The sequence below is a fragment of the Lonchura striata genome, chromosome 2, assembly GCF_050655825.1.
Source record: "Lonchura striata isolate lonStrDom1 chromosome 2, ASM5065582v1, whole genome shotgun sequence".
NCBI lineage: Eukaryota > Metazoa > Chordata > Aves > Passeriformes > Estrildidae > Lonchura > Lonchura striata.
Genome location: NC_140704.1, coordinates 25,225,341 through 25,249,012, shown reverse-complemented (window position 1 = coordinate 25,249,012; position 23,672 = coordinate 25,225,341). Strand labels below are relative to the sequence as shown.

The 23,672-nt window shown below is 39.8% G+C and overlaps 1 protein-coding gene and 1 long non-coding RNA gene across 5 annotated transcripts in view; one reads left to right on the top strand and one right to left on the bottom strand.

Moving 5' to 3' along the window:
• LOC146768152 (uncharacterized) overlaps positions 1-10,759 on the bottom strand; it is a 66,834-nt gene extending 56,075 nt beyond the window's left edge. Inside the window, exons 1-2 of the long non-coding RNA XR_014951412.1 lie at positions 5,449-10,759; positions 2,097-2,200 (exon numbers count right to left, since the gene is read on the bottom strand). This is a non-coding gene — a long non-coding RNA (uncharacterized LOC146768152). The remainder of the gene's footprint in view (positions 1-2,096; positions 2,201-5,448) is intronic.
• A 151-nt stretch (positions 10,760-10,910) lies between these two features.
• Positions 10,911-23,672, top strand: part of SLC25A13 (solute carrier family 25 member 13) — a 96,647-nt gene continuing 83,885 nt past the window's right edge. The window contains exons 1-3 of one of the 4 annotated variants that reach the window (XM_021538373.4): positions 10,911-10,967; positions 13,094-13,108; positions 16,802-16,816. In XM_021538373.4, the coding sequence (XP_021394048.1) occupies positions 10,956-10,967; positions 13,094-13,108; positions 16,802-16,816 (42 nt within the window). In that variant the 5' untranslated portion in view covers positions 10,911-10,955. Of the gene's footprint in view, positions 10,968-13,022; positions 13,109-16,801; positions 16,817-23,672 lie in introns of all 4 variants that reach the window. The other 3 variants (XM_021538374.4, XM_085566974.1, XM_021538375.4) reach the window with 3 other exon arrangements.

Below are 23,672 nucleotides of genomic sequence, written 5' to 3'. Positions count from 1 at the left end.
ATGTATTTCTACAGAACACTGCCAAAACATGAGTGTTGAAATAATATCTGCAATTTGTAAGATTTTCTTTTTAAAGCTGGGAATCCTAACTTTAACATCAAAAGTTGTATTTAAGTGAATGTCTTTATTTTCTTCAGTAGTGTAGAACTGATATTTCTTTTGCATTTGCAAATATAAATTTGTAACCCATTTTTACCCTACATCTGCAATTAGTTCCAAATTAAAGAATAGTTACATGAATAAAATTGGGTACTAGCTGAAGCAAAAGACAACAAAGAAATCAGTGGTTTTTGTAAATCCCATTTCTAGTTGGAATTCCTTCTACTGTTACACTATTATTTCTACAACAGTGTCAAAAAGCATTTTCCTCCAGAAACTTTAGTTCTGTCTTGCCAAAGTAAATATTCTTAATCTGTTGTAATTTTCTGTCATTCTCTAAGGACCTACATACCTCTGTTTGAGGCTTTACAGTGTCTGATCAATGATTGTTTCAACAATGTCAAGACTTTCTATATATATTCTGTACAGTCATTTACCTTTCTATAAGACTGAACAAAAAATGCATTTTAATTCTGACAAAAATAGTTCATTTAATCTGAGCTATTTTTTTATAACCTGACATTTTCTTCAAAGCAAGTGGAATCTCTCATCTAGTACTTCAATACAACAAGCAATCACAGTTATTTTTCTACTGTTCTTCTAACTGTACCAACAGTTTTGAGACATGTTTTATGTCTCAAAAAAGAAAAGAATGTGATAAAGAAAAAAATGAGATTACACAAATAACTTATTCATCATACAAAAATCATTTGGAGGAAAAATATAAAGATTTTTCAGCATTTTATTTTATAAGGTTTTTCATTTGCCTACCGATAACCCATTACACTGGGCTATAATATTCCATGGAGCTGGTTAGCTCACAGTAACTTTTTTGAAAGTCTGAGCAAAACTGATGCAGTCATTCTGAAGAGCAAGATGCAAAGAATATATTTTTAATGCTGAATGTCTTTTCAGTTAGTTAGCTGTGGCATTCACTCTATTCTGGAACAGATGGATGAAAACTAATAGAGAGATAACACTTGTATTAGGAATGTACCTTTTTATTACTGCATGCCAGTAAAATTATCTAATTTGGCCAAAATAAAAACTTTGGAAAATTTGGAAAAGTCTGCAGATTTGCAGTAATGGTTTGCTAAGGGGCTGGTATTGAAATTCTTTAAATATTTGTTTTACATTGAGTCAGCAGCTGAAGGATGTTGGCTCCCCACATTTCCATAGAAGGGCTACCCTTTGATGTTGGATAACGCAAAACTTTAGATCCAAACTACAATTAAGGAATTTCTTTTCTGCTTCACTGCACAAGAGAGGATAAAATGGCTCAATTAGGCACAAGAAAAACAAGTCAGAAATTATGTGCTGGGTTACAGAAGAAGAATTTGAGGTAAGAAAACTCAGGCAGAGGAAGAGGAGCACTGGGCTAGGAAAGGAAAACTGGTGAACTGAAGAAGAATGAGGTTGCAAGTACCCAGATTAGAAAAAGGCTGCTTGGTGGCAGAAAGAATGAAAGGGGGACCATGAAGAGAAAGGCAATTAGCCAGCTAAAGAAGTTCATGAGGAGTAACTGCTGGGGAAAGCCCAGGGTATTTTCTGCACCACAGCATAATGAGTTAGGAATAAATAAAAAGCAACTGAGAGGCACCAGCAATTCTGCAGGTATTTCTGATGCTTTCACTGTCTGTCATGTACCCAAGTGCAAGCCACACTGTGTGGGAATTTGTACAAAGTTCCTGCTGGATCAAGTCATCTAAGGAATGCCAATTCCTGCCCCTGAAACTTGCATAACCACACATGGTGGCTTCTCTAGGGTTGTAGTACCTCCTGACGACTCTATTGAGGGAAAAAAACAAAAAAACAGCTTTGGAATAACATTCCAACTGTTTAACCATTTTTCATGTATCTGACAGAGAGAAGTTAGGATTTCTCTTCAGGTGTCACAGGTTACAAAAAAAAAAACCAAAAAACTGACTAGGCATTTCAGGATCACTTACAAAAGCTGAATTCAGGTTAGTTAAGCAAAGAGAACCCAAGGTACTGACCTCTGAAAAGTTGGCAGGAGGTTTTGGAATCACCTTCTGATATGCAGCAAGTAGTTGACGAGTAATGATTAACAGATTCCATATATCAACTTTAGACCATGTAGCTGTGGTCAGAATAAATGGTTCATGTTAATGATTTACACAAGCATTTCGAACTCCCTGGCACCAAAGTGAGTATCTTTGATTTTAGTAACAAGAATATAGAAGATCTGCCTGAAAGGAATCTGAAAGCTCAGCTACAGTGATACTTGACCTAAGCACCTAAAGTTCTTCCCTGAAACAGAACGTGCTCAGGCTGAGTTTGTTTCTACATAATCACTCATGGAATATTTTTTTCCTCCAGAGAAAAAGCTCTGACTGGGACTAAAAAGACTCTCGAAAGGTATGATTCGCTAGGTTTCACTCAAAAAGTGTCAGTGCAAAGTTAGGTAGATGCTTCCATGACAACTGATCAGAATCTTGTGACCTCAGCTCCTGCCTAAAAATGCATTAACAACAGGCTCTGAAACAAGCACTGCAGGTCAGCAAACTCAGGCCTTCCAGAATTAAAAGGACACGTGCTCTAGAGTTGAAAGTAATTTCTACTCATGCCCAGTTTTGCAGGATATGGATCTCCTACATGATACCAAGTACAACAAGAAAATACAGAGAAGGTTTTAGTTAATTTGCTTAGCTTTTAAGAGCAAATGAGCCAAGACCAAACTCTCCACTATATACCTAGGGACATATTTGGGAATCAATACAAGATTGGCAGAGTGGGAGATATGTATTGCATTTTGTAATCACCCAGAGTCAAGAAGTCTGACAGATGTGTCTCATCCACTATAAAAGTTGCTGCTGCAAAATGCTATTCTGTATCAATTTCCAAACAGTATAACAATACTAATGGGCTCCTTTAGGCATCTCTTAAAGACACAATTCCTCCAACAAGCTGTAATATTAAGTAGTCACCAAAACTCTTCTGATGTTCCAAATGCTTTTTAGATTGAACTTTTGTGTGGATCTCATAAAGCCCAGTTTCAAACAGGCAAGAGGAAAGTAACTGGATTTTCAATAAAAAAGGTGCCAGTCCCAAATGGAAGAACAACTAACCTGTGCATCTTCAGTGCTGGTTATCACCTTAGCATCTGATTTGTGGCTGAGGATTCAAGAAGGGTAATCAAATCTTGGGAGTAAAAGGTGCACATATTCTCTCAATAAATACACCCTACTTATTTGACTTATCTGACTGAATCTAGTAATGAATCTCACAGTGATTGCATATGCTCTGCACTGACAGGGATATACTAGAAAAAGAGGAAAATACACAGGCCTTGAGTGCATTTTATGACTATTTCTCTGATGCTCCTGCAGAAGGCTATGGTAATGGATTCCCTCACCAGGTGATGAACATTTCAATGATGTGTACTTTAAGTCACTTTATATTAATATAAACAAAAAAGCAGTTCATGAGAAAGTGTTTCTCCTCACCACAGCAGAGATGAACATTTTTTCCCCCTTTTCAAGTTTTCCTTTCCCTAGAAAAGGACACTTTGCTGACTCACATGTGATTAGCTCTGCTGCTGTAGTAGAAGCAGTGGAAAAAGAAAGATGAATCCTTTTCTGCCTCATATACCTCTATCCACCCACAAAATCTAACAGAGGATAAATCATAACCCCAGATGGGAATTTTCCGACTAATTTCAGCAAGCATAACAGGGGATTTTCTGTATCTGTTGTTTAAATCTTGCTAACTACAGAAATAGTGATCTAAACAACTAAAACATCTGTTTTCATTAAACTTTTAGGAACTTACTTGAAAGCCCTGAAAAATGTCTTGATATCTAAAGTGTCTATCTGGCTAGAAAAGCTCTGAGATACAAAACCACAAAAGCTGCACAACTCATTTTTACTGAGTCACCACTGATCATACAACTCAGTCTGAAAATACCTGGCCTACTTCATGAAACCACAGATCCAGGTGGTTTCCACCTCACCAAGGCTGGCTCCAACCAAACTGAAAACAACAGCAAACAAAATTAACAGATAAAAGAGGAGAGAAACAATCTACCAAGAAAGCAGCTATGTGAGCAGAGCAACCTAGAGAGTCTGATCTCCTGTGGATTCTTCTGGAAGAAGAATCTTAAACACCTAAGTAGCTGAGCTGATGTCTTCCCCTGCAGTTAGGCTTTCCTAGTGCGTCTTGGGGTAGGGATTCTTTGAAATTAAGAGATGAACCTACAGTGCAGTCAGTTCTTCAGTGGAAGCAATAAGAAATTTTTATTCTTTACCAGGCTGCTGTGGAGGAATATAATTCCTCTGATAGTGCTACTTTTTTCTCAGGCCTGGTTGAATCTGGATGCCAGCTGACTTTTGACCAGATGCATACAAAAGCAGTATGACCTGCATTTCTTGGTAATGAAATTAAAAACAAGCACTCCAAATAATTAGAAGTTGCCATCTTCCCTAGGTAAACACACTTGCTATCAGTGGCTCCAATCTTGTAAGAAATTAAAAACTTTTTGAACTTTTGCCTCAATCCATCTCATTTTGACAAAACAAATACCAAAAGCTGGCATACACTGATAACAGAGAGCTGTAAATACCAAGGTAGGTGATAGTCTTCAAGCAAAGCACTGAAACTAATAAAAAAGCTACACTTGGCTTTAAAGGACTTTGAGCCAGACCATCTTTCTTCAGCTTGTGGAAAAAGACTAGCTCACAGTGGATCCTTTGGAAATGTGTATTAATACTTATTAAATGTTTTATCTCCATGGAAAATAAAAAAATATGGGCTTTGGCTGGAGAATGAAAGAAAACATTGAGTTTCAAGATGACCAAACGTTTATATTTTCAAACATGTAAATTTGTTGAAGCTAAGAGAAACTCAGTGCTTCATACTAAACTCTGCAGTGGTTCTACTACTTTCTGCAAAGTCTTGGCTGATGAAAATCCAGCTGGCCTCTTGCACACAATGCAAGTTCAGCATATGCAGACATTTGTATGTACACTTGAAAGATCCACAAACGTGGATGCCTAGTCCATTCTGTGAGTAGAGTCTGATTGAAGTAGTATGTCTATTCAATAGATTTAGTAACAGATTTCCATCTATCTTGTTAGGGATAATACTTTATATTTAGGTATTTTGGTGACTAAGGTTAGCTTCATAAATAGCAAATTATTATAATGTATTAAAAATCTGATCTACTTTTGCTTTTTATTTTGCAGTGATTGACAGATTTATTATAATTTTCCCCTCTTCATAAATGCTTCAGTATTCAGATGATCTAATCCTTCTTTTGGTATTTTAACTTGGAGTTGCAATTTAGTTTAGGTAATAAATAAAGTTGTAGAAAAAAAGAAGGCAATTTACCTCTTGATAAACCTCCATCTTGTTAGCTTCCATCTGTGAATAATGGCTAGTGAGTGTGCAGTGTGCCTGGTACTGGATGGATTTGGTGTATGGTGAAACAATTCTGATGGTATTGTTAGGAACTGCCATCTGCACTTATGCAAATTTTTACTGGTCTAGAATAACAATGATGTAATGCAGCAGAACAGTTCAGCACTTGACATGCAAACACAACTGTTACTGGGCTTTATTTTTTTTATATCTCTCTTTAAAAAAACCAAGAAAATATAGATAACTGCTATATCTGTAATATAATTTACATTCAGCACTTAGCCTATAAAATGTGATAATATTAGTACACGGTATGATAAATATTCTAAGCATACACAACTTGCACTGGGTGATAAAATATTCTGAGCATGTCCTAAAATGATTCTCTCATCAGAGATGGCTTGTTACCTCCACCATCAGCAGATACTGATAATTAATCAACTGAAATGAATCTTTACAGAATAAACAAATCTGTTATACATGAAGGATGATTATGTTCTTTTGGCTGTGAAGATTTTTCATAACTTATTCATGCCAATGATGTGCCTGAGTTATGGAGTATTTTTCACTTATGAAATAAATATAGCATCTTTCATTTGTCCTGTATCCCCTCTATCTTTTGGGCTTTACCAATGTAAATCAGCACAAATCTACCACCTATGCTGATTTACACCAACAGAATTAACCCCTTACTCATCATCAGCAGCAATGTTTCTTTAGTAATTTCAGATGCATTTCTCAACCATAGCTTTGGTATAGTGTTTTCAGCCATTTCATTTTTACAGCAATGTGTGTATAAATGCCATTATCTCAGCTGTAAGACAGACTCATACCTTCTCCTTCCAACTTTGTGAATGTCACTCTCCTGGTAGATGTGAAACGCGCACTGGGAGATAGTATTTCATTTTGAGATGGGAAATCTGTGAAAATACAGTACCATTTGTATGGATTTTAAAATTAATTTTTCATACTTCAACATGCTGCTTTTCCTTGAACTATTTAAATGACCAGTTTGTTTTTTTTTGTTAGCAGAAACACTGATAGACAATGAATTTTAGACATGCAGGTAAAAGTACTTGAAAATCTTGTTTTAAGAAAGGGAATAAGATCATATTTAACTGACCTTCTCAAAAATCACAAATAAACAACAGGGTTTAAATTAAGAATATGTGTGACTTAAAAGTACAACGGCAAAAAAAGAAACATTGACAATCATTAAACAATTTTATAAAATAACCAGAAAAACAGCAAATACATTTGAGGAAATCGTGATCTGCAGTGAATATCCTTCAAACAGAAGAATTGTGAATGATTCATTCAGAGTGAGTCATATTTTATTAGAGAAATTCTCAGGGTTAGGCCTACTGTGCAAGCAAAAATTCTTGGCAAAGAGTCACTAAAACTGATGTGCTAACTTACATCAGCCAAACATCCTTTACTAAGAACAAAACAAAATAAAAAACCCATAGAAAGAACAAAAAATCCACACTAAACCTTTTACCTAAGGAAGGTAATACTGCTTTGTGCCTTTCTTAAGACTTCATTGATGAAGAGAGGTCAATAAAGAGCTTTAGAAAACAAGATGTGCTCAGGAAAACCTTGTGTTCATTTCCTTTTAACATCCAACTCTTTCCCACTAGGATTGAGGCCCCTTGTTTTTTTTTTGACTATCAGCTGTACTTGTAGGGAAGATGTATTTGGTGCAGTTTTGTGCTAAGTTAACAGACAGGAAAATATCCATGTTGCTGAACATACAATATAACACAGAAGGAGCCTTTTGGAAGACAGTTTCTCAGTTGTGAGGCAGAGAAAAGGTATACTGAAGATAATAGCTCAGTAATTTGGATAGCAGCACAGATCTTGAAGGCCTTGGGTCAGTCTTTGCTTTATCTCAGCTATTCACCAAGATAGTTAGTAATCTAGGTCTGTACAGTCTGATTTTTCCAATTCCAGTCCTCTCCAGACTTTCCCAGACCTTTCTAGATCCAAGAAGATATTTATTGTCTTTTAAGCTACGTACTGCAATGCCTACATTTTAGGGCATCTTGCCCATACAAAATCCAGAACATTGCAAGAGAAATCATAGAAACAGTTTGCTGAACTTGCAAAGTAGTAATAGAAAGAGTAATGAATAAGATCCAAAATAGCCAGCACACTGAGCTCTGCCTTACACTGTCAATAGGTAAATGCTAGTCCTTCATCAGTCGTTTAGCAAGTCTAAAAAACCATGAGCCCCAGGCTGTTGGTCTCTTCGGGGTAACTGTTAGTAAGGTCAGCAAAGATCCTATGTGTGTACAGAGATATGTTGCCCTGCTATACAATACCCTCATAGTTAAAACACCAAGTAGTGAATCAGCTCTCATTCTGTCTTCTACATGAAAACCATCAAAGCCTAATTTTTCAGCTCAAGGACAGTGTCCCGATACTTAGCTGTGACTTCTCTTAGGAACAAGCTGCAGCTCTTCCTGCAAAATCCATCCCCATGTGTACAAACAAGTTCAAGATGCCCTATTAGAAGAGAGCACAAAGAGCTAACTCCAGGCTGTTTCTCATTGTAGAAGGAAGCCTTGAAATCACTGTGCGCTCTGTTTTGTATTACATGTGAAATACAGGAAAAAAAAAACATTGGCTGGAGCCACACAATGTCCTGACTTCTCTAAATAATCCTTGTATGCTTTGCAATGAAAACTGACTCACAACTTCACCCTCATCTTATTGCATTCTACCGTATAAAAGAGTCATGTTTCTCTCCAGTCCAGCTGATCTTGGATCCTTCTCTCACAAAGACATGTCTTCACTAGAAAGAATGACAAATGTTCCTCCTCTCTTCCCCAGAGCAGTTTAAGGCTTTGTGGTTAAAACATACTGAAATGAGTATGACACATGGGCTTGAATCTAACCTCAATCAACAGCGGACTTTGAAAACAAGTTGCTTGTGTGGCTAAGGAGAGTGCTGTAGTCCACTACAGTCATATTGCTTGCCATCTAAAATGTGAACATTATTAGCCTTCACTGCCTTTTCTCTGAAGATAAGGAACTTGGGCCGTATTTGCCTTTTGGTCATCATCAGAGACCTGTGAGGCCAAACTCAGGTTTGAGGTGCCTGGAGCTCTTGAAGGATGGGAAATGAAGCATATTTAGACTAGATAAAGGGCATTTTTTGAAACACTGGAACAAGTTGCCCAGAGAGGTGGTATTTCCCCATCCCTGGAAATATTCAAACCAGTAGAAGAGTAGATGGGCAGAGCTCCTATCCAAGCTGATCTTGAATAAACTGAGTAAGCTAATCTGATTGAAGATATCCCTATTCATTGCAGAGGACTGGGACTAGAGAACCTTCAGAGATCCCTTCCAAAGCAAACAATTCCATGATTCTATGATTCTAAGTGTTAAAAGAGGTCAAGTGCTATTGCATTTAGGGAGCAGGTGAAAAAAGCTTTCCAGGATCATCCTTTTTCACTCACCTCTCTGAATTTCACCACCAGTCTACTTGAAACATAGGCACTTTTTTGGGTTGTGTTTTTACTTGGCAATTAGCTCAAGACCATGTGTCAGTATAATATCAGAATTCTAGTAATTTTCTTAGCAGTATTAAATTGAAAAAAATGCTATTGAAGCCTGTTTTCACAATAGGACTGAATTTCAAGCTCACATTTAAATATCCTGACTTATGAACATACACAGAATGTAGTATTTGTATCATAAGACAATTGTTATGCTATTTTCTCGACATAATTTTTCTCTTCTTAGTGGTATTAAAATAATCGAAGATTGTTTTCTATTGTTTATAAATGGACTGCTATTACCTATTCATTTATGACAAGGTGACAGTATTTACTTATCTAGTTTGCAGATAAGCACTACATAGTCTGTATTTATTTGAAAAAGTGGGGTTGGAGGAAGGGCTTTGAGTCTGCTTTGATCTAATTACTATTTTCTAGGTCAGAGAGATGCAGCAAGACGAGAAAAGTTGTGCTGTCTCACAGAACAGCTGAGCACATGCAATGAGCACACATACGTGGAGCAAGCGGAAAAGGAAGAGAATGCAGCAAGTGGGAGGTTTTTACAGGAAACTGAGACTGGGAGACTGCTGAGAAGGGGGTATATCTGCTGCTGGGCCTCACTGGTGATGGAAGAAACTTCCAAGGGTCACAGGGGAGATTATAATTTGCCCAAACACTGGAAGTAGTTCACTCGTTGGACTGAAAACATAAATAGAGATATTCTTCACAGATTTAGTGGGCAAGTATAGATATGTTTATGAATCCTTACAATTTCTCTAAGATGATGAGAAATCACCTTCACCTTCTCTAAGGTGAAGATGCATTTAGGAATCCTTATCATTCCTCTACTGTCTCTCTCTAGGACAACTAATAGCAATCAAAGAGTTAATTGTTTTTGGTTTATAATGCAATAGATATCTCTGAGATCCTTTGTCTTTTTAGCATCTTTACAGTTGAAGGGAAAGTGCTGAAATATCTACCTCAAAGCTATGACTAACTCGATACATCATTATTAACTTGAAAACTTGCCCTGGAGCTGTTCTTGCAACCTTTTAGCTACATGCACGTGGCAAGCTCCCTGCCTCCACTGCCATTCCCAGTCTGCCCTAAAATCCCCCAGAAGCCGCGGACGAGCCAGAGCGGGCACGGGCAGCCTGACGATTGCGCCGGCGGCAGCCACGGGCCCGCATCCCCAGCGGGGCACTGAACGTGCCCGGGCAGCCTGTCCTAGGCAGTCTGCGAGCCGCCCGTGGGGCTCAGCGTGCCACGCCTGTGGCGGTCCCGGGTACAGCCCTGGACTGCGGCGGGGCTGCTTGTGTGTCACATTCATGGTGATTTAGAAACGAGCACAGCATTGACAAAATTCGGCTTGAAGGCACACCTCCTTCCTGGGACATCCCAGAATGATGGCTGGGGATGCTGCAACTGGATGAAACATCCCTCGAACAGCAGATTGTCTTGAGGGGAAGAAAACAGCGCTGAGTTTGATGTGAAGGTGTTGGCACCCTTCCGCTGCTCGCCCCCGGGGTCAGCAGCGCGAGTCACCAGCTGCTGACATGGTCCCCGTCCCCAGCGGGCGGACAGGCTGCGGGGCCCCCAGGAGCTCGGAGCGCCCGTGCTGGGCCGCCAGCCGTAACCGTGGTGCAACCGGGAGGGCAACTGGGCCCTTTACAGGGATGAGGCGGTGCTCGCCCCGCAGCGCCCGCGTTCCGCCGGTGCCCGAGGCCGCACCTCCCGCCGCCTCGCCCGGCGCCCAGCGCGGAGCCCGCAGGGACGCTCCGGGCCGCGCCGGGCGATCACGGGGCCGCGGCGGGGCCGGGCGGGGGCGGCGCCCCATCCCTGCCTGCGAGAGCGAGCGGTGACGGCCGGCGCCGGCGGGCTGGTGCGCAGGCGGGGAAGCTGCGTGCCGCGGTCGGAAGGGAGGGGAGCGGAGGAAGGGAAGGGACGGGAAGGGGTGGCCGCGCCGGGCACAGCATGGCTGCCAAGGTAAGGCACCGCCGCCGGCGGGCGGGCGGCGGGGAAGGGGCCGCGGCGGGGCGGCTGCCGGGTTTGACCTCGGGCCTGTCCTTGACGAAAGCCGAGGTGGCGCCTCCTCTTCCTCCTCGCGGCTCGGCGGCCGCTCGCCGCCGGCCTCGGCGAGCGGGGGGTGGGCAGCGGGCGGCCCCGCGGCGAGGATCCGCGGCTGCCCGCGCCGGGAGCAGGGGCCTGAGCTCCCGTTGCAGTGCATCATCGGCATGAATGACACTGCACGGCGCCTCCCGCGGCCGGTGCCGGTGCCGGTGTCGGTGCCGGTGTCGCTCTCGTCGGCGAGGCCCCGCACTGCCCCTCCGGGCACCCGTGCCCTGGCCCGGCCGCGGCTCCGCCAGGTGCCTTTGGGCCCAGCAGTGCCTCGGCGAGAGCCCCGCCGCGCACTCGCTGCAGTGTACAGATGCACGCAGGTACACGGACACACGTGTCGTACATGCGGACACGCTCGCCGCTGTTTGGGCGAGAGGATGCAGCCCTTTCTCGGGCTGGCGGCTGGCAGGGCCCGGAGCGGGCACGGATGTTGGCCCTGCCCTGCTTGCAGGCCTTAGCGCGATAGTCCCTTTCTGCTTTTTCTCCCATTTTTCCATGTACCTTTTTACCTTCTGCTTTCGCATCTGGTTATAAGTTCCAACGATTTTTGCTTTTTGGTGCTGTCCTGTCAGGCATAAACCTGCTGTTTAGGCTTTTTTGCTGATCAGAAGAATAAACAAATTGAAATACGTTATTTGATCACCTGGTAATATACTCCCATCCCAGAGAAAAAAAATAGTCGTTTGCTGGATCAAGGCCATATCTAAAGGGAGATAAAATTAGACGAAGTGTTGGTGTTTCAAAACTTACTACTTTCAGTAGGTTTCATGTTTGGATACTGACACTTCAAAAATAAATTACTCTGTGTCCTTTAATTGAAGTCAGCGGTGAAACTTACATGGAGGAAAAATCAGGAAACAAATCTTCCCCAAACAACTCAAAGCATGGCTTAGTGTAGCCAGAGTTGTGTGCTCCTTTATTTCAGCTAGGATATGATAGAGCTGCTTTGGTCAGCACCTTTCTCAGTAAGAATGTAGGTTATCTGAACTGCAGGCTCTTTTAGTGGATTGAGCAATATTTGATTCCTCATTGCTAGTGTATATAAAGCAGTCATCCCCAAATCTTGTGTTCACTATTTGTGAATCTCAGCTGACCTGTCTAGCCTTTTTAAAAATTTTTGATTGGCCACTGTTCATACACACATGGCGGTTATACATGACCAAACTATTGGTGTTTAAAGACTTAAAAGTCTTCTATTCTCTGACGTTTTGAACCTTTTACTTATTTTCTCTTCTCCAAGCAGTGGTTTGTAATCTGCAATCCATTTTAACCTATGCTAGTCACTTATACTTAAAAATACTTTTTGTGTAATTAGTATTTGTCTAGTTGGGTAGACATGTGTGCTTCATGCTACACATTCGTGTGGTGTCCTTCTTTAGGCTGGATTTCTTACACAGTTCAGATCCCTAAAATCTACACAAGCATATGTTGGAAAGATTCAGCACTTTATGAGACACTTAATTGAATATTGTATATGTCAGGTTACATCCGGCTTGGCAGAGAGATACCAAATAAAAAGAATAATGGCTTAATTGTCATGTCATAAGCATTCTTGGTATATTGCAAGGCAGATTGTACCCCAGGGTGTACAGTCCTCACATAGCTTCCGAGGAAGGCTTCTGGTTTGTAAGCCTAAACACATTCTGAGAGACTTATGTTAAAAACAAACAAACAAACCAGAACTGTGAGCAGCTAGCATGGATTAATTGCATTACCCTGTGGAACTTCAAAGGGATTTTTGTCTTCTTCAGTTGAAACAGTTAAATACAGGTAAATTTCTATTTATACTGAGGTCAGTAGCAAAATGTAAGTAGCATTTTGTACTTTGAGGCTAACATCTGAGCTTAGGTTCTGCAAGCACACGTGAATACCTTTGCCAGGGAAAGAGCTTCTGGGCCTCAAGTTATTCACATGTGCTTGCAGGCACGGGCCTTGATTTGTGTTCTAACTTCCTCACTGATGCATCTCAGTAATGTTTGCCTTTTTCACCTCAGCCAAACAATGGACTGGTGAGTTAAATGCTTTTTCTAAAATTTCTTTTGTACTTTTTCCTTGCCAGTGTCCTGCATGACCGCTTCCTTTAATTTTTTTAATGATACCCTTTTTAGGCATATGAGTCTTTGGGATTGATTGTAATTGGTCTTTGCTTGCAAGATTTCAAATGTTGACATATTAAGCAAACTCTAGGAATTCAGTCTCTCAAAAGGAAAACCCAAATAGGGTACTGTTAAGACTGCATAGTTAAGCACTCAGGTATCAAGAAATGGGCACTACAGCCCAGTTTAATTTCCTTCATTGTATACAGCTCAATGTTTGCACCTTACACAGCATTTTACACAATGTATGTTACACATCGGTGTCTTTTCTTAAACTTTGAAAACATTTTCTGAAACTGTTCTGGGAAAACTCCACTATAAATTATATTCACACAAATTTCCAGTAAAAAACAGAGGTGAGATTTTCCAGTAGATTTTTACCCCATTGGTAATTAAATTACCATCCTAGGTACTGGCTTCTTTTTCTGCTTTGTGCTATGTAGAACATCTTTATGCAGATACAAAGCACTAATACTTTATGTAGTGTGTTTTGCTTATTTCTTCATTTTGAGTGTTTAACAATGCAATCACAATGTTGTTTTTCTGCCCTTTAGCCAGATAGTTCTAAAGAGAATTTACATAGTCTAGCTAATGCCCCTTGCTGTTCACCTGGTGTGTATTTTACAGCAAAATTAAATGTTTGTGTTGAGTGAATGTCAGTTACGTTACCCTTGATCTCTATTCTGCTACAAGTTCTGGGCATAGCTGCTGTCTCATGCATGTGCAAAGTGTGACTTGCTGTCTTTTTCAAGTTCTACTGCTTGGTAAAATATAAATATATTTTCAGCAGAAGGTTCTAAGGTATGTCTCAATGAGACTTCTTTCTGTATTTGATTTTGCCTTTGCTACTATGTTAGTTTGTCTGTTCAACTTAAAGTCAGAAATTGATATTTATAATGGGGGTTAGTATATATAATATTTTTAATCTTTATATTTCATAGTCACTAAGCTACATTCAAAACTGTTAAAAATTGCATTAATGAAAATTCCAAACTCAAATAATTTTGATAGATAAATCAAAGCCTAGAAAACTGTAAAAATAGTGGCTTAGTATGGAAGCACTTGAACACCATTACACTTTATCTCTGCTGTAGATAGCATGTGATAAACTTCTGTAATTGTATGGAATGTGTAATAACGATACAAGAGTTGATTTTTAAATACTGTGGAATATCTCTGTTTCTAATATAATTGGTTTTTTGTGTGTTGTGTGTGAACTTTTATCCATTGGTCATGTACTGGTTGCCTGTACTACCCAGAATATATAAGTTATTTTAAAATTACTGTCTTATGAACAAAGTGAACACAAACATCGCATGCTAGAAAAGCTAGTTGTAAAATGACTGTTCAAGTGAAGGCATGAACCTTACATCAGTATCTGATGGGACTTGCTTGCATGCTTAATTTTAAGTGCATGTATAAATCTTTCTAAGACTGTTCGAACCACATCAAGAATGTAACAAAAATAGATTTGTTGCTGACTTATGTGACAATATTTGGGATAGCTCTAATGCAAGGTAAAGAAAATTTGTTATGCAATTTTCATGTGTTTAACTTTTTTTTTTATTCTCTTTTCTCTTGTGTTTTCCTGGAACTGTTTATTATGGAAGCTGTATCAGTGGAGTTAAATGTTGTTTCTGGTTACCTTTAAAATCCTAAACCTTGTCACACCAAAAATAGTTAGTCCCCAGGCATAGGCTCCTTGTATTTCTTGGTGTTACTACAGTCAGACATCTCGCACTGAACACCAGTCCCGCAAGATACATCACCTCAGCTGTATTAACTGGAGTTCTGTGAGGGATCGATACCACTGGCCTTGCCTCTACAAATCTTTTTGTCTGCAGAAGCGATCCAGTGCCTGACCTGGATTATATAAATTAGTGAGGTTTGGGTAAGCAGCGATTGACTGCAGACACAATGGCAATGCAGTTCTAAATAAACATGATTGCAAACAACACCAAAACTATTAGATGCTGACACAACCATGCCACTTTATTTTGCTGCCATGCACACCCAGTGTGTCCTTTTGTGCATCATGCAGCTCTGTTTTACCTCTTTGTTCAGCTCCTTCTTCCGTGCTTGTTTTCCTGTGCTAGCAGTAGTGTGGAGTGTGCCTGGGAACAGATTAAACTTGCTCTTCTTGCCCTCAATCGTGCCATTCTTCCCTTCCTCCAGCAAAATGGAAGAGAAGAATTGCATTGTATTGGACATGGATTTGTTGGGCCCTCAGAAAAGAAGAGTGAGGGATTCTGGCATCATGATGGGCTCCTGTGTCCCTGAAAGGAGTGGAGTCCATTGTAGACAGGCTCCAGCCACTCAATGAGATCAGTTGTGGAGAGGAAAGTGGTTGGGGAGTAAGGAGAGAGCAGTCCATTCTCCTGAAACACCACAGAGATTATGTACTGTAGATTTAATAGTGTTATGGCATTTAATGATGCCATGGTAATTTTTTGGATGTGATAGCACTATGTAATATCCACATGGGAAGTCCTGTTGCTAGTCTGTACAGGTCCAGCAGTGCTTGCTCATGCTTAGTTGTATTTTGGATCTGTGCAGAAATATGTAAATTCTTTTATGTATCATAAGACTCTTCTTTCCACTTTCCCCTCAGAAAAAAACCATGTATTTATGCTGCTTATGACTTATTACTGCATCCTGATTTCTTAAGAGACCAGAATTTGCTTGATAGAGGGACGTTGAATTTGTATGAGTGCTGATAACTTCAGACCTTTTCTAAGTACAAAGTAGCATGAATGATGACTGCAGCTGAAACAGAGGAGAAGCCAAGTCATTTACTCCACTCTCCTGCCTGTCATAGTTTATGTATTTAGTTCAATTTGGTTTCTTCTATACATAAATTTTTGCTTATGATGCGTACCTTCAGGAGAACTGGTTGAGTCCCATCTCACAAGACTCATGTCATGCTACAGTGCCCACTGGCAAGAATAATCCCAGGAAAGACACTCATGGAGCAATTCTGATGTGGAAAAATTCCATACAGCTCTCTGCCGCAGTGGACACTGAGTTACCCCAAAAAGAAGCTTTATTGCAGTGGGGGTTTTGTCTCATTTGAGTTTACCTGTGTCTTGGTACTACTGTTTCCTCTCTGACCCCACCCATCCTTATCAAAGCAATGTGGGGCAAGAGGAGGTGGTGGAAGAGGTTGCTTTATGTCTTCAATATGTTAGGTACTGATGGCATCACATGTTGCAACTGCCAGTGGTTTTGGCAAGTTTTTGGAACTTGCTCCTTTCTGTTATGGTATTCCTGTAAGAGGAATTGCAGGATGACTTTGCATCATGTATAGCCTAGGAGAGAGCTACTGGATCCAGCAGTTGTATGTATACCTTGTCTTTTGTGATGCCTGCTGAAAAGTATTTAAAGTTATCTGTTTTTTATCACATTGGGAAATAATCTGGTCTTTCTGTGCAGCTTTGTGTCACAGGAGGTTAGAGGAGCTCTTCGGAGTGTGCCTCAATTCACATGTTAAAGGCACTCCTCCTGGAGCTGTAATGTAGACAAGTTTACAGCCCTGAATGATAACAATGTGTCTTCTGACCAGCGTGTTTAGGCCAATATCTATTTTATTTGTCTATGTTGTCCAAGGAGTATGACAAGGAGGTATGTGATACTGTATTTCCTGGAAGATGGAATGAATGTGCTGCTGAATTTTAGCTTCATTTTTGCTTTTTATCTATGGAATTGCCTCTGCTTTGGCTGTAGAATGGCTTTACCATACTGAATAGGGCCTGTGTGTTTGTATGGTGCCAGACCTAAAGTTGCATAAGGCCTCTAGGCACTACTTGACTCTGCTAATCATGCTGTTTTGCTTTAGCTACAACATAATCTTCAGGAACTGATGTTTTATGGTGCTAGATAACTGTGGCTAATAGAATGTAAGGTTGCATGTTTTCTGATGCATTCTGTTTCTCAGTCATTTGCAGAGAGACAAAGAAGTCCTTATAAAAATACTCTATATTCAATTGCTTTGGAATAAAGCAATTTCAGCTGAAGCTGTGTTAAAATACTTAAAGGAATACTGTAAATGCAGTTTTTAAAATAATGTCATGCTATTTACAAGATCTTAGAAACAGGCAATTTCAATTATATTCTTTACCAAAAATGTTACTTGACCTGAACAAAATCCAGTGTGTAAAGGATGAAATTGCTCACAAGCAATGGGTTGTTGGCATTTTTCTTTTCCTCTGAAGAGGAAAAAAATAAACATTTGAGAGAGAGAGTGGCAAAGTGACTGCGTGTACACCAACAATGTGCATTTAGAGAAGAAACAGAAGAAATACGGCTTGTTGCAGGACTAATCACATTCCTCTTGTTGGATACATGAGATCCCTAAACATCAGCTGCTGGATTCATATATTTATGATGTCTTGCATGCCTAGGCAGCCTGAAAGAAGTGTTTTTGTGCTGACCGATATGGTCACTCTTTGAGTCTTCTTGGAGACTTACACTTTGGCCATATGAAAACCAATTTTGGGACAAGATTATTTTTTACTGTTCTTTAGACTAACATCTCCATGCCTAACTTTTTTACCCACTTGACTTTGGAATTAAGAAATGTGACCACCGTGCTACCAGAGCTGTCTGGAATTGGTACGAAAACAGCCAGTGTGCTCACTAGGGAGCATCTAAGGCAACCAGTGGGAAATGAAAGAATTGGGATGAAGAAAAGGAAAGTCCCTGGAGGATCTTTAAACAGGCAGGGCCATTGCATTGTATTGTTACAATTCAACGCAAGGACTGGGGACATGAGGTGTGGGCCAGAACCTGATTCAGTTTCTAGCCATTAGGGTACCCAGCTGCGGGGTGGGAGGAAGATTTGGATTCTCTGTTGCCAGCACTGTTGATGCATTTTGCATGAACTATGCCTCCAGCTGCCACAGCTTTGAAGGGTTGCTGCCTGGTGCTCACTGCCAATGTGCATTAGACATGTTGCATGTGTGGTTGCTGGGTGCCTGGTCAGCATGTCTGAAATGTCTGTACATGCTCAAATCAGGGCTGCGGCAGTTCTGGATGTGCACCTTGGTGAAACTTCTGGAATCTTAAAATCTTAAATTGCATGTGACTTTCTGCTTGTACAAATGGAATGGTTTTTTGCATCATGCTGTGACTAGAGGTAGTGGAGTGTGCTAATGGATCAGACGCTCAGAGGCTGAGCAAAGTGGAGTTTGCAAATACACAAAACACGTGTTATATTTGTAGAGGGTGCACTGAGATGGGCAGACTTGTGCCCACACAGCCAGACCTTTTAAAAATACTTTTAAAATCATAGTATCATCACTACTTTCATAGCTTTAGGATCTTACTGGTTCTTCTTTGAAAGCCAAGGCAAGGCTAGACCAGATCTCTAGGATTGGATCTTTTCCTTCCTGTTGCTGGGCTGATTGTTTCTCTGCTCTGATGCCAGTGCTGAACTTGCTCTTCTGTTGATTGTGTTGGTGTGCAGAGGTACCTGTTTGTTTCCTGAATACCAGGTCACTGCAGTTTTTGAAAGCTAATGGTAGCCATGAAGTTGTGATTTCACTAAAAGACGATTCAGTGGCAATAGTAGGGTAATGTAATGGTTCAGGGGTGAATTGGAATGGATAACTGGGCAAAAAGTGACACAGTTTTTTTATTTAGCATGTTTATATTGGTTTTGTTTGCATCAGATCAGATCAGTTCTCTAGCACGATTCACAGGAAAGCAGTTTAAAGAGTTATGTGGATGGCACTGAGCACAGAAATACCTTAAGCTATAGGACTATTTACTGGTGTGCATTTATAGATACTTTTACATTTTCCACTGCTCAGCAGAGAAATGAGAAGGTAGGGTTTTTTACTTTTGGTAAGTGTTTTGTCTATTATCAGCCATGCTTCATGCTAGGATAGCCATAGAGGTTGTAGGGATTTTTCCCTAAAGGTAGGAGATGTGGTGCAAGAATGTAGCCATGCGCATGTAACTTTATTATTGCATAGGCAAACTTGTGAGATTGTCTAGAATTAATTGGTCAACTAATTACCCACTAGTTATTTACATGCCAGTGGGCTAAAATTTAAATTGAAAGAGGGAAAGTAAAAAATGGAACTGAAACACCAAGAAAGCTTTGTCATAATTTTTCTGTTAAATGTTTGTACTCTTTTAAAGTATTTTGTCCCATTTTCTCTGTATAGCCTAATACCTAGACTGATAGGAATGTTTTTAAAAGGAGTTTTCTGAGTAAGCAGGAGTTAAAAATCAGTCTTCCCTTGCAAATGGTCTCTACTGTTGTGTTGCTTTTGTTTTTTTTTTAAAAGATGTGTCTCTGATTGTCTTTTTATGTATTCAAAAGTGACCTGACTTTGCTGTAGAAGGAGTAACTGCCACATGCTTTAGGCAAGTTTGTGGTTGGTTTTGCCTTGATTAGCCTAGCTGGTCCCTACAAGTTTTTTAACAGTGCTGATCAGCCTTAGCGCAGCACCACACACAGATGACTGCAGCCTTAGTCTGTAGGAGTCACACAGCTGGTGAAATTCTGTTCTGAGAAATGAAATCTTAACTGTCCAGAAATTTGAGAAATTAAAGGAGGATGACTTTGATGACAAATACTGAAGATGAAGGAACCTTGAGAGCCATGCGATAATCTGTGTTTTATTTTCCTTTGATTGGTAGTTTTTGAATGATTGATACAGGTGTGAATTTTAAGGACTATGTCATCTTATGAATTATCCATGTTAAATTTATAAAGGTCAAAACAAAAAACAAAGCTACAGAGGGGTTTAATGCATTTGTGGTTTATGATACTGTTGCCTTTATGACTTATGACCTCGACGTGCCCTTGGTCTTGCTCCCTACCAGCCAGTCCATGTTAGCATCAATAATATTAGTTTATCCCTTCAGTGGAAGACCTGATCTCAAAGGCTCTGGACCATAGCTGGAGGCAGGGTACTCTGTGAACAGACACCTGAGACCTTTCTTGGGATTTGTACTTGTGTTGGTTTTTTTTTATTTTATGTTTTTTGTTTGTTTTAGTTTGATTTGGAATTTTTTTAACCCAGATAAGATATTTGGAAAACTTAGGCAATCTAAGTTTATTGTAATAAATAGTACTACCACAATTGGTGATTGTGTCAGTGTTTCCATTCTTAAATGACAAATTTTCTTTACTCTGCACATGTCTGTAGTCTTTTCACATTTTTGGCATTCATACTGTTAATATTTTAGGTGACTGTGATTGCAATGAATAGAACAGGTAACCTGTCTTGAGGCTGTTAATTATTGCTCCACAAACTGTCCTTATGACAGCTGAACCCTTCCCAGACCTATTAGTGCTCTTTGCATTATTATTAGTTCTCTTTGATGAAAATCAGGTGCAAATAATGGAAAAAGATGTTAACGCTGCATCTTATTGCATACAACTAATTAAATTTGATGTAATGTGGAGAAAAACACAGTCAAATATTTATTCAAACCTGTAAGATTACTTTTTTGTCAAGTGCGGTGCTTTGCAGAAAGCTAATAATGAATGTACTCCAGCACCTCTTTTGGGTATCTAGGACAGGATTGTCTGGCAGCAAAACAGACTGATCAGGGAGGCAAATAGTTAATGGTATGTTGTAATTTGAAGAAGAATCCTGTAGAAACTGAGCATTTTAAAGCTCATTAAATGCTTTTTGACCAGCATATATTATCTGATAGAAGCTGCCAGAATACAGAATTAAATTCACCTGCTAAGGTCCAAGTTTTGGGGAGCTGGCAATAGTAGTCCTAGAGTTGTAGTTATCTGTAGAACTATTGTTAGATTATATTGAGATTAGCCACAAATTATATAGCTGGAACTTGATTGTGTCTTCTTTTCAAAACAGAAATATCAAAGAATAATTTTACTTGAAGGGTATTAGTATTACACTTAAAGGGTGCCATCTTTAAATTATTTTCCAGTCTTCAGGTCCCACTGTGAATCAATCCTATGTGAAGATAATGTATACTGTAACTCTTAATGTCTAGTTTTTGGGGTTTTTTTGGTTTTTTTTTTTAATTCCATCAGTTTAAAAATTTCAAGGCTTTTAAAGGTTATTTTTGCAATTACAGGGACCTATCAGAAGAGTAATACATGTGCTTTTTACAATTATGATTGTTATGGTCTTGATGATTAGGGTAATTGAAGGATTGAAAGAGTAAACTTGATTTCAAAGCTAGAATATAGAAGATGTTGTGTATCCAGATGACCATAGTTATTAGACAGCCTTATAAATGCATAGAAGCAGAGTTTGTTTTCCCTTCTCCTACAGAAGAGGAGACTGAGGGGAGACCTCATCACAGTCTAGAACTTCCTTGTAAGGGGAAGAGGAGGGGCAGACACTGATCTCTTTACTCTGGTGACCCGTGACAGAACCCAAGGGAAGAACCCAAAGTTGTGTCAGGGGTGGTTTAGGTTGAATATTAGGAAAAGGTTCTTTCACACAGAGGGTTTGGGCACTGGAACGAGCTCCCCAGGGAAGTGTCACAGCACCAGGCCTGACAGAGTTCAAGAAGTGTTTGGACAATGCCCTCAGGCTCATGGTGGGAAGGGCATTGTCCAGTCATCCTGGGGATGGTCCTGTGCAGGGAGGGGGATTGGACTTGATGATCCTTGTGGGGCCCTTCAAACTCAGCATATTCTGTGATTCTGTGGTTCAGATGTTTTTGTGTAATTAGTAGTGTGAAATATCAAAACCATGGCTGTTGAGTTGAACAGCTGTTGAGCAAATCTAAAAGATATCATTCCTGAGCAGTTGTGGAACTGCCTAGGGAGGGAATTTTTTGGAGTCAAAGTCTTAGTATTTCCTATATAGCTGAACAAATTTATTTGACTGAAAACTTCAAGAAAAGTTTGAGAACAGAGATTTGATGTAGTTGAATTTCACTTGTTGTTTCCCCCAACAGAGTTTATTCTTTCTCTGGTTGTGACACTGTGATCTTGTTGGTACTTCCTTTGTAATTGAAATTTGATTTACTGGAATTCAGATTGTTATGTAAAATTCCATTGATCAGAGATTTTTCAAGCTCCATGCACTGTTTTTTATTTACCTTTTCACATTTTTCAGTTTCTGTAGGTGAATACTACCTGATCTTTATTCACCAAGGATTTAAAAATATTGTTTCCTGGAGCCAAGCTTCATTTCTGTCTGAGAATATAAGTTTAACTTAATGGGAAATGGAATGTTCAAAGAAGGTTCTGTGGCAGGTTGGAATCTTTTTTTAGAGCTAGCTTTGCAAGGAGATGTGAAGAGAAAAAATTAACTAGCACTCACTGTACTTTGTTTTTCATTCTGACATTGTGTACAGGGAAAAATGCCTGTAGATTTCAGAATATGGAAGGGTACAAAGGGTACACAATTTCTTTCCTGATGATGTTTGCTCACTACTTAAAAATGCACTCAGTCAACAGGGGAGGAGGCTTTCATGAGGATGATCCTAAACCAAATGCCAATCATCCAGGTAGCAGGAGGAAGAAATTCTAATTTCCTTTATATTTTAGTTGCTGTTCCTTAGACCAATTTCCCTGAACTCTCTCAGCCAGTAGAGTCATCATTTTGGAGGTTTTGGGTTTTTGCTTCAGCCAATGTATATGTAATTCTGGGAAGTTATCAAAAGTGCCCACTTCATCAAAGTAAAGCAGTAAATTAGAGTAGTTTTAAAGCAATAAATTAGAGCAAATTATTAAGTGTTGGAGTAGCTTGAGCAGCATCTGACTACATCTTTCATCAAAGGTTGATGGATGCTAATCAAAATGCAGGTAACATCTCCAAAACAGGAAAGGCCATCAGCAGGAACATGGCGAAGATTCTACATCTGTGCATGCAACTCTGGTTTAAAGGTCTATGTTCAAATGTGTAGGCATGTGGTTTCCTATACTGAGAAATAAAACCTCTTGTCTTAATGCCTCTTAGTAGTGTGTGCTTATGGTGTGGCTTTGCTTTTTTTTTTGCAGTTCTTTTATGTCAGGTGCCCTCTACATCTCCTTAGGCAAGTCTGGGATTTGGTGTGGGCTCTTAGTGCGGGAGAGAGACTGGGATGTTGCCTCGTATCAGTAGCAAGGCAGGAGTCTCCCTACTTAAAAGACTTAATTGAAAGATATGTCCTGCAATAGCAGTCATGCACTATGATCTGTCCTTCATTATGTGACTTTTCCTGTCATATCTGTCCATTGGATGACCTGATGTGTAGGTCTTATTTTAGGATATAAGAGGTCCAAAAATTAGTATTACTGAATACAAACAGCAGACTTCATTGCTGTTGTCATTTTTCTCTGCCTTGGAAATGCAACCTATTTCCAATCTTCCCTGAATCCTTGGCTGCTAAAACCTCTTGGTCACGTATTTTATTATGGTAGTTTTTATCATGTTTGACAACTACTATTTGATGAAACATCGCTGATTTAACAGATCTTTGACAGAAGAAACCTTTAAGTGAGGCACTGAGTATGAAAAGCCATTAGAAAAACAAGGTATGTAAAAAT